At 41.3% G+C, this 13,235-nt stretch overlaps 1 protein-coding gene across 2 annotated transcripts in view; it reads left to right on the top strand.

The window, feature by feature from the left end:
* NKAIN2 (sodium/potassium transporting ATPase interacting 2) overlaps positions 1-13,235 on the top strand; it is a gene marked incomplete at both ends in the record, with an annotated part of 533,835 nt that overhangs the window by 501,149 nt on the left and 19,451 nt on the right. For both annotated transcript variants that reach the window (XM_084262084.1, XM_084262083.1), the window contains one exon: positions 13,040-13,100. In XM_084262084.1, coding sequence (XP_084118210.1) covers positions 13,040-13,100 — 61 coding nt within the window. The remainder of the gene's footprint in view (positions 1-13,039; positions 13,101-13,235) is intronic.

Below are 13,235 nucleotides of genomic sequence, written 5' to 3'. Positions count from 1 at the left end.
CATACCTAACGCATTATACCTTGTACTTCTCCACATTCATGCCACAGACTTGTATTACTGCAGATTGATGATTTATTGCCTGCTAATACTGTTACACATTTTCCAAGAACTACGTCTCTTGAGCATTGAAAAGATAACGTTTTACTGCACTAAACATGAAAAAGCAAACAAATCTATGAGTTTATGAAAGTGTAGCTCATCTGTAACAAGAAGAACCTTCACAAAGATAAGGTGGTTTATTTTAAATCTTAGATTAAGAAATATTTATGTTCAGGAATACAATAACCTTCCCAATGATGTGCATAGCATTTATTAAATTAACAAAGCGTAATAGGGATAGAGCTATTAAAAGACTTTCAGGATCTATTTACCTGGTTAGCTAGGATTATCATGAAATGCTATGGTTTAATTCAAATTTCCTTGAGTTTCTCTGTGTGGACAAAACACAACTATCACTGCACTCATTGCTAATAGATAGGCTGAAATATATGCCTAAACTTATATGACGTTTATAAGGCTGAAATATATGTCTAAACTTATATGATGTTTATAAAAGAGAAAATGTTGACAAAAGCTGAAATCCCACTTTGAAAAGTCATTCACACACTTCACCTAGAGGTCATCAGTATGCTCCTAAGTCAGTCTCTTGGTCAATTTAAAAATGGAGCTTCTACATCAGGTTTACTTTATATAAAATACGTGCCCATTCTGATGACTTTTTTTCTCTTATGTACATGTAAGTGTGGAATAACTTGTTAAACTTTTCATCTAAATCACAGAGCAGAATTTGGTAAAATGTATCACGAGTTCCCTGCAAATACATGGCAATAGGAGTAATCACTTTCCACAGTGATTCGTCACAGCAGGACATACATATTTTTGCTTCAATTATCATCTCTGGCACCTTGTCACTGTGGAAGGCAGAAGTCCAAAGTAGCTGGTAAGGGCTGTTGTTAGCCCAAAGCAAGGCTTTTCCACACAGCAGCATCAACTGTTTGTCAGATTCTGTCTTCGCTCCTCCTAACAGAGAGCTATTTCCATATTTACCTGGCAATGCCAAGGTATTTATTCAACAATTGTATTTTTTGGATATATTTCAGATGATTAAGGTAAGGTTTGGGTTGTGGGGGTTTTGTTATTCATTCAGCTTCAGAAATGATGAATCCATGGTGCTCGACATGTGGCGTACGCAATGGCACAAGGAAAGATGATGATGCTGAAAGCAGACAGCTGGTGAAGGCATCTAGTTTTGTCTATTCTGTAAAGGAGGGTGGTTTCAGGAATAAATATCCTAGCTCCATAATGTTGAAATTCCCTAGCTAGTGACCTGTTCATCATATAATCATTCCAAATAACCCATAACCCCTGAGTTTTGATGAAACAGGATGTCTTCATGCTCTACCAAAATACTTTACCATAGATCAGAACAAACTGCAGAGTCTCTTTGCTGTTAGTAGATGGTTTAAGGTGTGCATGATTAAAGGAGATATGACAGACAGCTGTTTGACTGTTAGACGTTATGGACATACCTCCTAATCCCCAGTATTCTTTTATTCACACTAGATGCTATACTCTACCATTAGGGCCCCAATGAAAAATGAAGGGCAGGTTGGCATGCCTGTGTGCACCTGAGCACCTGGTGTTTTTCCATCTGTGCTGGAAACACTTCCTTCTCTTCTGACAACACACTTTATGCCCTCAGGTACTGTTTCTTTTTTCTCCAAGCGGTTCCCCTGTCCATTATACTGCTAGTAACATCATTCATCTTCTTTTGGAACATTCTCCTCATGCTTCCTCATAGGTACGACTTTGCTGCTTACACGCATCATCTGTCTGGATATTTGAAAATCATGGACAGCATTCCACTTGAAACCTCTTGAATTGGAAACATCGTAAGAACTGACCTGAAGCAAGGGATATTTTGTTCCTTCTTCTGAGAGATCTAACTAAATCACTATGTATATCATCCCTAAAAACCTTGCACCTCTTTCATTGTTTTTTAAAGATAACAATGACATTTTTAAAGATAGAATGCGCTGCCATTCAGTGAGACCTGGACAGGCTGGAAAGCTGGGCAGGGAGAAACCAGATGAGGTTCAACAAAAGCAAGTGTAGAGACTTGCACCTGGGAAGGAACAACCGCTTGAATCAGTACAGGATGTGGGATGACCTGCTGGAGAAGAGCTCAGTGAAGAAGGACCTGGGGGTCCTGGTGGATGGCAGGTTGGCCATGAGCCAGCAGTGTGCCCTGGGGGCTGAGAGAGCCAATGGGATCCTGCGGGGCATCAGGAGGAGTGTGGCCAGCAGGTCAAAGGAGGTGATCCTCCCCCTCTACTCTGCCCTGGTCAGGCCTCACCTGGAGTGTTGTGTCCAGTTCTGGGCTCCCTGAGATAAAAAGGACAGGGATCTCCTGGAGAGAGTCCAGAGAAGGGCTACAAAGATGATTAAGGGCCTGGAGCATCTCCCCTATGAGGAAAGGCTGAGTGAGCTGGGACTGTTCAGCCTGGAGAAAAGAAGAATAAGGGGGGATCTAATTAATGTTTATAAATATCTTAAGCAGGGGATGCAGGGGGAATCAGCCAGCCCCTTTTCAGTGCTCTGTGGAGACAGGACAAGGGGCAATGGCTGCAAGTTGGAGCACAGGGAGTTCTACACCAACATGGGGAAGAACTTTTCCCCAGTGAGGGTGAGGGAGCCCTGGGACAGGCTGCCCAGGGGGTGTGGAGTCTCCATCTCTGGAGAGATTCCAGCCCCGTCTGGATGCCGCCCTGTGCAATATGAGCTGGGGAGCTGCTTTGGCAGGAGGGTTGGACCTGATGAGCTCTTGAGGCCCCTTCCAACCACTGTGATTCTGTGATTCTATGATAATTACAACTGATTAATAGCAGTGTAGAATAGAATCTATAGGTGCAGCACTCTTCATACTTTCCACGCAAAATGTCAGAAGTCATAAAGATGACTGGAACTTTGCAGGGCCCTGGTGAAACAGGCACTCCCATCTCCACTTTCCAGACTTTTTAAGTCCATTATGAGTGTGGAGGCTGGAAGGAGACTTTGCTTCCCCTCACCTTTCCTTAGGCTTTCCAGCACAGATGTCAAGGCATACCAATCTGCCACTGGATGGGTTGCTCTCAGCGACCTGTGCCTGGAAAAGGTGCCTTCACCCTACGTGAGATTAAACCCACAAACCTCACATTTTTCATGAACACTCAAGTGCTGCTGTCACCAGTGCTCTTCCTACCAGAGCAGCATCTGCATCAGCATGTTAAATAGCCTCTTACTGACACGTAGGGAAAAGAGATGTGTGCTGGCTACTGAGAACCACACAGAGCTTCAGAGCTTCAAGCTGATGATCACTGCTTGAGAGGATAACGAGAGATGTGCCCGGTTGAGATGAAACATTTAGTTTTAAATGGGCATCTGATGTCTGTCAATGGCAGAGGTCTAATTTAGACTTCCTTGATCACCGTGGCTGGCACACTCCCAGATACTGCATTATATTAACAAGGTTCATAAACTGTCAGATATAACTCATCCACTTAACTCTCTGCTATGAGGCACAGGCTCTGAGGACACGGCCTTTCCGAGAATATTCTCTCTTTATAATTCATCATTCGCCCCGCGTGCCTCGTGTGATACGATGTTACTGGAATCCTCAGCTAAAAGGATCACGTTTTTTTGGTCACATATACTGCAGAATTTATTCCTACATCTTCTGCCACCCCAAGCGGCGACTGGGATCATTGCCATTGAGCTATTTCCATTCGGGACAAGGAGATGACCATTTTTCATGCTGGATAAAGGAGGGAGAGATCCCCTGCCCTTCTGGAGAAGGGCTTTGAGGGGACAGGTGCCTTTGGCTATGGAATTTGAACTGTCCTTCCCATTTGGTGGCACTAGAGGGTAGTCTCTTTGTAGCCTCCCAGGCTGCGTGGTGTGACAGTCCTTTAAACTCTCCGGTGGTTCTCCTTTTGCAGGAAGGGTTTCACAAAGCACTTTGGCATTTGCTTTTTTGAAGCCTGCTTAGCTGATTTTGCTGAATGGAAAAGGCAGCACTGAAACATCTCTTTTGTTATGGATTACAAAGGTGGAAAAAGCCTGCAGTAGGCTAATGCTGAGAGGGAAAATAGCATTGAAACATGAGCTGAGTTCAGGTACTTTAAACATTAGATGCCACAGGAAGAGGTTTTATTGACCTTGAAACCCCCCTGACACTTGATGCTGTTATATTGTGCATCTGGAGCAAAATGTTTGTGCTAAGCAATGCATTTGCTAGATGTATGGATCCTAGGGAGACTCAATGATGTGGAGCACCTCATGCAGACTGCTTTGTATTTTCACTGAGATAGCTCTTTTCCTTACTCCAGATCATAAGGCTTCAGGGACCTGTTCAGTTAAGATAACTTTGTCCTGCTTCAGCTTCTGTACATGCATTGCCAGAGGGAGACACACTATCCTGTCAAATATCCCACCTTCCCATCTTTGCATGGACACAGCCAGACAGACAGCCCAGGGAAAGTCTTCCTCTTACTTAATCATCTTCCTGACATCTCTGTTGTTGATGCCACCACCAGAGAGATCTGTCTTCCTCTGCTGTTTGTCCATAGTTTCCACTGGGCTTCTGAATGACTATTACTGTATTTGGACAATCAATAAACATTCAGGTTTTATCACTTCAGGAGATATTCTAGATCACACCATCTAGAGCTTTTCCTATGAATGCCTTACTTGGTTTTCTTTTTGCAAGTTGAAGCAACGAACTCATCTGTTCAGGTTGCCAAAGAGCTGCTTCAGCTGAGCTGTGCACACTGCATGCTGTACATCAATCTGCTGTGTCAACACTGCCATCACCAGCCGTCTAGGAGGACTTCGATCAGAGTGTTATTAGGCTGTTTCACCTTGACCACCACCATGAAGCTCGTGTAGTACCAAAGCTGTCATGTACCATGACGCTTCCTGACCCTACAACCGCAATCAGAGCCTTCAAATAAACAGCAATTCATCACAGGCAAAATAAATAGCATCAGAGGAAAAGAGTCAGTTGTTACTAGAAAGTCTCTCTCACGTCTGATGAAATGTTTCATCTCTTGCATTTATGTGACAGCATTGCTCTAACTTAATCTAACATGTAATGATGGAGAAGAGCAAACTACCTGTGCCTCTTTTCTGAACTTTTACCCTAGACAGTTTTCATGGTTGGCCACAATCCTGAGAGACTGGCAGACACAACAACATATTACTCCCTTTCTCATCCTTCACTGGCTCTTCTCCGAATGCTTCTGTTTCCTGGATCTGAGGGCCTGGTGTTCACACTCACATCATCGAGGTTCACTTACCATATGGGTGTCTTGACATGGAGGGATGGGTTTTCACTGAACAGAAGCACTCATATGTGTTTGTTTATCAGGAATTCAGAGTTCTCTTGTACCATCAAAACACTTTGCCCTATACAATCTGCACAAACTTCAAGTTGTGGGTTTTTTTTCCTCCTGCCCCTCAAAGGAGTGAGTAGCATTGATAATCAACTGTTTCATCTAATGCAGTTCAATTTAAAATGTTAGGCATTCATTTGGTGGGCTGTGAGCAGTCTGTGGCTTTGTTAGATCTGCAGCATAAAGAAGCAATTTTTCTTATCCTAATCCTATGGCTGTCTAGAAAAGGTGACACACAGTTAGACATAATGATAAGAAAAGCTACTGCTGCCAAAGCAGTCAGATACCAAAGCCAGATGATTAAACCATTCCGAAGCATTCCCAGAAGACAAGAGGCAGAAAAGGTCCAAAGTTTTTCTTTTTCCATAAAACTTTTCTTGCTATAAAACCTTCAGAACAAAGCACACATACAGACACATAGACACTTGTGCTTTATTAATCCATTCCTATTATTAACAGATTTATCAGGGTGATGCATATTTTAAAGCCTTTTACTTTAGGGGGTTTGTTTCAACTTCATTCCTATTTTGTCGCTTTGCTGTTGCCAAGAGGATCCAGGCAGCTGCCCTTGTTTTAAAAATAAATAGGAGGACTTTTTCCCAATCTACACAGCTCAAATGGCTAAATCCCTTTGATGTGAACAGCAATCACTGCACACTGTCGAACCTGGACAACCAGAGCTCTGTTCTAACAGTGACAAGTTGGGTTTCAGAGCTATGCCATGAGAGTAAACCAAAGCAATAGACTTTTACATTCTCAGCACTTCCCACAGACTCAGTTTGAATGGAATTAATGAAAATACCTAACCAAACATATCTTTTAACCCTAATCACCAGCACTAATGCCTTCAGCCTGCACTGAGCAATGTACACTTCATCTGCAACTAGTACCTACTGAATGCAGCTGGAAGAGATTTTGCTCCTGGCTTCCCAGCCTTATTGTTGCTCTAAGCTGTGATCTGGGGATCAACACTGGTCAGCCCCTGGAGACCTGCCTGCTGCAGCTTCCCGAGGGAATCCAGCAGAGTCCCAACTGGGGAATTTCTCTGATTTGAGCAGCAATGTAAAGCTCAGCACCGAGCCTGAATCTGCAAGATGCTCCACAGTTCAAGTAACACAGAGGTTGGCAATAAATGATCTCTGATTCCACCTCATACAAGCTGGTAGCACCTGTGGTTTGGGTTGTCTTTGATGTTGGAAGCAGGAAAAAGGACATCCTACTCTTTAGCTGTGAAATGAAATCATGGAAAAGCACAAAATAGCACGTGGTTATCAAAAGCATAAATCACACTGGAATACCAGGGAAGAGGGAAGATTTGTCAAAAGTTTTAGGTCAGATTTGCAGAAAAGTCTCACTAAACTTTCAGGAAATTTGGGTCAAGCCAAGTGTCTGTAATACAGCTTCAAAACAGGTAAGTATCTCATGCTCTCTACCGTTGTTAAAGGTTTGCACAGCTCTTATCTTACAAGTCACAGTGCTGTGATTTCCAGTGCCCCTGTGGTCTCTTCAATTCATCAGGTGAAAAAGCTTGCCAGGGATGACGCTGAGGGAACGGCTGCCCTGAGCAAGACAGAACCTCTCTCAAGTGCCCAGAAGCATTTCAAACAAAAGCATTCTAGCAGGTCCTCACAGTGATCTTCAAACGCTTGTATGAAAAGGAAATCTCCAGAAAATTGAATAGTCCACTGAGAAATAAAAGAGGACTTTATGCTAAGCACCTTCTAGACACCTGATATATAAAAGATTATGATGCACTAGTTGAAATAAATGCAATTTTTATCACACTTCTGCTTTCCAAGGTGTCTAGTTTTGTCTGTGTTTATGATTCATGCTTTTGCTGTACCTGCTAAAAAAATTAAATCAAAAATCTCTGGGGCAACTTTCAGCTTAGGAAAGGAACGAAAAGGGATTTGACAACTATATAGGCTAAAAAATTCTTGGTTTGGTTTGGTTGGGTTAGCATCATCCTCCTTTCATAGTCATTTTACTGCACAGAATAAAGCTACTTGGCCATGCTAATGAATTAGTGTTACCAAACAGCACATAGATAGTTAATTCTGTAGAAGCATGACTGCAAGACCACACAGTCTACATTCCCCATCGGGAATCTGGCCTGATATCAATAGTTCTCCAATGCTCCTTTTATGATAAAAGCTGGTTAAACTTGGAGGAATGACAGAGCTCTCATAATATTAAATGTAAGCACAAATAAAAGCGTACCTCAACAGAGTAGTTTCCATGGAACTTAGCTTGAGTTTTATATTAAACTCCAGCAATGATGTTCACTCACTGATGCAGCACTGCTGCAGGCAGTGAAATCATGCTTGAAAGGGTTTTTGCAGGGGGCAGCTTTAGAACCCCCACGACACTGACTTAATTCTACAGATATTGAGAGAAAGGTCTCTGTCTTACCTTTGCTGCTAAATAATGAGTGTGATTTTTCTGAGAATCGATACACTGGAAGCTTTCTAGATAGTAACTCTCCAGTTACTCAGTTGCTCATAATGTGTGTTTGTATATATACACACACATACACTCACACAAAAATATATATCATATCTCCAACCTCCAAAAGTCCATTTTAAAAGAAACACTCTTTCTTAACTGAATGGTGTTACAAAGGCTTTATATGTGCAGCCCCCTGTAAGCTTAAGAAATAGGATTAAATTGCACATAGGTAGACAGACAGCATCACAGCTTTGCAATATAAAGCTCCCAGGGCCAAAATTAACCTTCATGTAATTCTGCATTATTATTGCTTGAACTAAACCCCCCTTTTTTTTTCTTTTTGCTAAGGTCTTAAAACCACAGTGTTTTGTAGAATTCTGAAAAAAACTTAAGACTGAAAAGTAAATACAAAAGCCTTGGCTGTTTCAGGAAATATTGTAACATCTTGCCATAGGAAAACACAACTGGCTTGTGGTTTTTAAGTCTAAAGTCCATTTCTCCTGACAAAGTCCAATTATAGAATAAGACATGCTCATACATGAAGCCAAGACCACATACTATTTCTATAACCCTTAACTCATTTATCTTCATCTTGAGCCTTCTCCTCATCACCTTATCCCACTGGGATCTTACCAGTTTCCCTTTCTTCCTTTCTGTGATCCTTTTGTTTCCATCATCGGGCTTAATAAAGAGAACTCCTCACAGTTATCAATATAGATATTGCTTTCAAAGAGGGAAAGGGGGTGCCTTGACCAGGAATGATGGCTTTTAATATGACAGCCTTTTTCCTGAATCTGGTACTATTTGCACTGTATGAAAATATTCATCTCCATAAGAGAAGTGAGGAAAAAAAAAAGCCAGATGGGATTTTGATCAATACCAATTCTGATTAAGTTTGATCACAGCACTTGGCATTTTGAGCAAGCCTGGAAGCACACTCACAGAAAACTCAGGAACTGCTAAGAGACGTTAACAGTGTCACTGGACACTGCTGACCTGAGCAGGGAATATTCTGTCAACTTTTTTGTTTGCCTTATTTGGGTGCAGTAAGGGGGTAAGATGCTTTAACTTAATCCTGTAACAAATCTAATTGCCAGACCTTCAGTAGTTCTGTTATATTGCTGATTTATTTTAGGCTTCTGCTTGTCTTCTTTTTTTCCTGGGCAGAAGGAACAATGGTTTTATAAAGTGCTTACAAATTAAAAAAAAAATTAAAAAACACCTTAAAAAAATAGAATTAAAATGTGTTTGAGATCAGGTCTCTTCAGCCAGGTGACAGGAGATAGGACAAGGGGAAATGGCCTCAAGCTGCACCAAGGCAGGTTTATATTAGACATTAGAAAAATATTTTTTACTGAAAGAGTTGTCAGGGCCTGGAACAGGCTGCCCAGGGAGGGGGTTGAGTCACCTTCCCTGGGTGTGTTTTAAAAAAGGGTTGATGAGGTACTTAGGGATATGGTTTAGCACAGGATGGGAATGGTTGGACTCGATGATCTTCAAAGGTCTCTTCCAACCTTGTGATTCTGTGATTGTATATAAAAATGGTCATCAGGTGCCATTAAAATAATACCCAGGGAGCTGGTGCACGGATGGGTAATGTGTTACTTTTAGGAAGAGTGGTGTTTATTTATATTCTCATATGGAAATACCAAGGAAAGTTGTAAAAAGCAGCTTTTTTTCAAGCTGTTACTCATAAAAACATGCATTGACTAATCACTACATGTAAAAATGAGCAGGAGTGTTGTTAATGGCTCCTTCTCCTCTGGAGGTCTGGGCTACAGCATTAAAACGTGAATGGGACAGATGTAGACACCTAATCTGATCTTCTGTTCATTGCACCTTTTATTTTTTTATTACTACATGCTTTAGAAAAGAAAGTTAATGAAAAAAAAGAGAAGTATGCAAAGTAACAAGAGCTAACAAGCCTTCTTTCCCAGTTTTGAACTGATTTTCTGAGACATTCAGGCTCCTTCTCTTTCTGCCTCTGAGAACTCATTCCCTTCCTTCTCACATAAGAGAAAAATCTTCCTGAGACAGTGAATTGGGAAGACTCTGCTCCGTGTAATTCTCATCCTGAACGCAGCACTGGCAGGTTTGAGGACTTCTCAGGAATACATTAAGTGATGTGACTAACCTCTGTCATTGGGGTTTGGGTTTTCTTTTTTCTCTCATCTTCCTCTCCAGAGGGAGGAGTGTGTTCAGTGAAGTGTGTTGTTAGGAATGTATTATATTTATTTTTTGTGCTGCACATGGGTACATCGCAGGGTGTTTTTCTCAGAGAAACAAGGTCAAAGAAATGCATCTTGCACTGTGACAAAGGTGGTAAATTTTGTGATAGCCATTCATCCGTGTGGGAATTCATTCATTTTAGCTGGCTGGCCCCCAAGAAATCTCTGCTGCATCCACAGATGAGTTGTACCCTTCCTACAGGAAGTCCTAGTCCACCAGGGAAGCAAGTTCCCAGTCTGCATCCCACTGGTCTCTGTAGTCACCATGGGCTCAGGGCATTTAATGAAAACTGCCACTTTTGGCTCTGGATCTCAGCTCTGAGTGTGTGTCCCCTGCTGATGATGCAATTAGAAGATTAGCCTTGAATGGCCAGATCAGAACTGATAAACTGCTTCATTAAAAGAGAGGGGGAAAAAAATCCCCACAAACCAACACCAAAACAAACAAACTAATGTGTACAGAGCAAAAGGTTGGAGAAATGTGGGAGAAGGGGAGGTTTATTTTATGAATTCTGATTATCTCATGGGAAACAAACTTCCATTTGTATTTATAACAGAACAATTTCTAGCTTTAAGGCACTCCTTTAATCAGCAAGCTCATCTGATGAAATGCTGTAGGATTTACTCATATATCAAAGGAGTTCCCTAGACATTTAAGGGATGCAACTGAATACAATTAAAAGATCAGCTGTAAGCACAGTTTGTGGCACAGTGTGTTTGCTGTGCTCTGTGAAAGAAGTTTAGTTCTTATGGTGTTTCAGCAGACAGCAACACATTGAACTGCATTCCAAGAAAGACTTTACCATTGCAGCCTACTAGAGATGCAACTACTCAGCTATCTTGGATCTGATGGTCTGTAAAAAGAGAACAGAGAAACTATTAAGCCAGGGTTCACATCCAAGAATGGAATCATTTATGAACAACCTTTACAGGCCTAATTTGTTGCTGAATTAAACCTCATGTAATATCATTGAAGTCAATGGGGTTATGCAGGGCATAAGTCAGTGGAGCAAATTAGCCCTCTGTCTTGAAGCCAAGAAACCCAAGGAAAGAGTGATCCAATAAAACAGATGAAATGCTGATATTAGCTGAATACTGCTGTTCTTGGTACAGTGCATTCTTTGTGTCCAGTGGTGAATATTTCATTCTTCCCAGGTGTAAAATCTTCCCAGCAGCACTATAAGGCAGATTTATAATAAATGACAAAATTAATGATTTAGTTCTGTTGTAGTGCAGCTTCTGGGCTCCCACTAGGAATTTAAGCAGTTAGCAGACAACATCAATGCTGGCTGCAGTGTGATCACCAAATAAAGTCTTGATGTCTTCAGAAAAGTCTTGGAGCTGGCCTTTTTTGGTTTTCCCTTTAGATGTCTGTCCCCTGTACAGATGTTAGAGACAAGCATTTGTAGGTACAGAGAGCTTCCTACACAGAAAACTGACAGAATTACCAGGAACATCTGTGTAAGAGCTGGAGTAAATTAGGTATGGTATGAAGGCACTAGGAAGCAGAATGCATTTTGTGTATGTGGGTAATATTAAGGGCTCTAAGAACTCACAATATTACAGTAATTGTAGATATGCCTTGGATTAATTAAAAGAAAACCATCCATGTGCACTAACCAGCTTCAATAACAATACATGGTCTTCACTCAGATTTCACCCTTCAGTCTCACCCACTGATTACTTTGTCTGAAATGAAAATAATCATCTACTTCAGCCAGAGTTTATGGGGTTTGCCCCATGCACACAGTGCTGGCTGCATCTTTTAAGCATCTTCATTATACATATTAAGAACAAATTCCCAAAGTCTATGTCAGGGTTTGCAGCTCGTGGAAAATGTCTGTGGTGGGACCTGTCCAGAACAACACATTGCACCAGCTCTGCTCACAGCTCACTTCTCACTGCCAAAGGATCAAACAAGCTGAATTCTTTTGACATCCTACCATGTCAACTTCAGTGATGAGCTAAGGAATGAAAAACAGTTTGTTGGCAATCAGTAGAGAAAATTCTCCAGACCTACATGTAAGGGAAGCTGTGTGAAGCACACAACCCATGGTACTTGCTCTGCTGCAAGTATAATTCTTCAGCAATATCAGAACTTGGTGAAAGGACTAGCAGACAACTCACACCATACTTGGCCTGTACCATCTGTTATATTGTCCTTTTTTTTTCCCTTTTTTTTCTAATTTTTTTCAGGTGATGGTTTAAGATAAGCAATCTGCCATGCCAGTGGACAATCACCCCAGATTTTAATTTTCTTCAGCATTTTCTTTGCTTGTGCTTACAATTGACTTCTGGGCAGGCTCTGAGGAGAGGAGTGAAGGGAACAAGATGTGAATTTGCCATCTGTAGTATGAGATGCTTATGTAAACACATCCAGACCTAGCCAAAGTGCTGGCTATGTCTGGAGGCTCAGGGACTATTGCAGATGCAGGAACAAGTCCCACAGCCAGATCAACAGCCTTAATTTCAAGTGATATAATATCACTATGGAGTGCACTGAATTCATCCTTGGTTTAGCTGGTGAGGTTCTGCTGAGTCCTGCAGGAAGGTTGGGTTTTGTCAGATAACAAACCTGCTTTTTGACAAAAGCATTTACATTGTCAGTGGCTAAACTTCCACCCATCCCACCACCCATTTGGTTCTCTGGTTTTCAATAATTCAAAAGCCAGTTCTGTAATGGAAATTTTTTTGATGAATTTTTGGAGGTGTTAATGAAGGATGTGTTTTCCAGGAAAAAAATGTGAAATTCAATAAAGAAAGCTCAATTATTATTAAAAATACCAAACCACTGTAAAGAATTATCATTACCTCATCAAACAGAGTCTGGTGAAGCTTTTTATTTCTGCTTCTGTTGCTGCTGTTCTAAAACCAACTCTTGTTTTTCTATTGTATTTGCTTTACATCTAATGCTATTACATTTTGTTTCAGCTGGCGGGCTTCATCTATGCCTGTTATGTTGTGAAATGTATTACTGAAGAAGAGGACAGCTGTAAGTACTAAAGCTTTATTACATACAAAATGAAACCTTGTTTTTTTCTGAATCACCCTTCCACTATGCTGGCTCTTGCTGTCTTCAACCTAAAGTGCCTTATTATGCCATAGCCAGAACATGCTTCCTGTCCAT

This window comes from Gallinula chloropus (assembly GCF_964237585.1).
Source record: "Gallinula chloropus genome assembly, chromosome: 3".
In the NCBI taxonomy this organism is placed as follows: domain Eukaryota; kingdom Metazoa; phylum Chordata; class Aves; order Gruiformes; family Rallidae; genus Gallinula; species Gallinula chloropus.
Note: the sequence above shows the minus strand (reverse complement) of the source record. Positions and strands in the feature narration are given on the sequence as shown.